The sequence below is a fragment of the Halyomorpha halys genome, unplaced genomic scaffold (assembly GCF_000696795.3).
Source record: "Halyomorpha halys isolate HHAL.00 unplaced genomic scaffold, Hhal_1.1 Scaffold206.1, whole genome shotgun sequence".
NCBI classification, from domain to species: domain Eukaryota; kingdom Metazoa; phylum Arthropoda; class Insecta; order Hemiptera; family Pentatomidae; genus Halyomorpha; species Halyomorpha halys.
Window position 1 is genome coordinate 86,902 of NW_027108531.1, and position 1,951 is coordinate 88,852.

A 1,951-nucleotide genomic window follows, 5' to 3' on the forward strand; every position below is an offset into this window, starting at 1 on the left:
ATTTGCTCAACGTGGCCTTGATTCAACATACTTGACTGAAGAATACGTACCGCCATCTTGGTTTTGTTTTTAATCACGAAGTTATTATAGACAATGAAAATTGGTTAGCTTGCTTTTTGGATAAACAAAACAAATTAACAATCTTAAAATGATACATAAAATAAAACATATTATAAACCCTTTATACATCAAAATATATTATTTACTCATAAAGAGCATATTACAATATAAAATAAATACTAGTTTGACGTAAGGTTGCTCCACTCCGATAGGTCAGAGGAAGAGGGCTGCTGAGATGTGTAGATCGCAGCTCTTGTAGCTAAATACACTGATGCAGTGGTCTAAAGTTAGTGTAGTGGCTCATCGATAGTCCAAATATCCAAAAGTCGTATTAATGTATCAGGCGAGCTGACAAAATGAACGCAGACAGGGCTGGTTACATGTTCATGGCCACTAATTATCCGGAACTCATATTAAAGTCGAAACACAGAAGTGGTCTGGTTCCGAACTGTAATGACGGTTAACTCATTAAAATGTCCAACCAATTAAATTATAAACACAGACAGGGCTACTTAGATGCTACCATGGCCACTAATTAGCCAGAACTGCATTAAAAACTAAGATGGTTGGTCCATTGCTAGGTGACACCTTAGCGACAATTATCAACCCCTAGCAACTGTCTCTATTACTTATTATAATGAGTATTATAATATATTTGTAACACACAAATATAATTACATATTTTTCTTCTCAAATTACTAAATAATAATTAAACTATCTATTTTGAGCCAATGTTTTGCCCTATTTTGCATGGCTTAAAAAAGGTACAAACAACTAAAATGTAAAAATTTTCTTACTATGTTACATTATTTTAATTGTTTGTATCTTTTTTAGCCCTGATAAAGCCCTTCAAAGTGGGGCAAAATGTTGGCTCATAGTTTATTATATAGTTTAATTACTATTTGAGTTTTTTTTTACCGCACCCTGACCATCTTCCTTTTATGTATTACTTATTATCAGTCAGCGATCTTCCAATATTTTTATTTAATATGATGCTATAAAATAAATGAGAATTTTAAGCTATGCCTTGATAATTTGGTGAATTTATTTTTATTTTCTGTTTTAAGTCAGCGAAGAGGATATTAGCAAGCTTTCCCCTACTCTTCTTCTGTATAAAGCTTCCGCGGCGCATAACATTCCAGTGATGCTTCAAGCGATGGCTTTAGGAGCCGAAAAGCTGTGGGTGAACCCGGAACAGGACGGAAAGACTCACCTCCATCAGGCGATTAACAGTGTAAGTTTTGATATTGTAATCGATGAATAATTTAGATTAAGCCATAATATATGATAGTGTTAATCAACTATCTAATACGTCTGTAGTTAAAAAAGGTCTTGTAATTCAGAAAACTTTATTTTAATTAAATTTCTTGTCAGCTAGATACAGGGTCGGAAATCGATGAGTCATAATTCTTTCAATTTTAGGTCTTTCAAACGCCTATTTGGCATTTTTCGATTACAGTTTAGCATAAAAAGTAAACTTTTTAAGTTATATACCATCAGAGTTTTATTTTTTACTTTTTTTCCAGTTTTTCTCAGGGATTTATGCTATGTATGAAATGTTTAGTAGCTTTAAGTAGAAGACTTTTAAACAAATTTCATCAAATTCATAAAGAGCTGATTTTTTTTTTTTTTTTTCAACATAAGGGGCACTAAAATGGATAGATTTGTTGAAAACTGTACATTGAAAATTTGAACCAGTCCTTAGGAAGGAAAGTAATAATACACTTTTTTTTAAAAATTAAAACTAATACAGATTTTTAGATTAAATTAAAAACACCAATAGATAAGAGTTGTAGATTAAAAAAAAATTTTTTATTTATTTATTTATTTATTTAATGTAATTTACAACTGTACAAAATAATACAATAAGTAAATATGTTGTATGTTTCAT

The 1,951-nt window shown here is 30.7% G+C and overlaps 1 protein-coding gene across 1 annotated transcript in view; it reads left to right on the top strand.

Moving 5' to 3' along the window:
- The window catches only part of CenB1A (Centaurin beta 1A), a gene marked incomplete in the record, with an annotated part of 29,502 nt that overhangs the window by 15,376 nt on the left and 12,175 nt on the right, over positions 1-1,951 (top strand). The window contains 1 exon segment of the mRNA XM_067046849.1: positions 1,128-1,294. Coding sequence (XP_066902950.1) covers positions 1,128-1,294 — 167 coding nt within the window.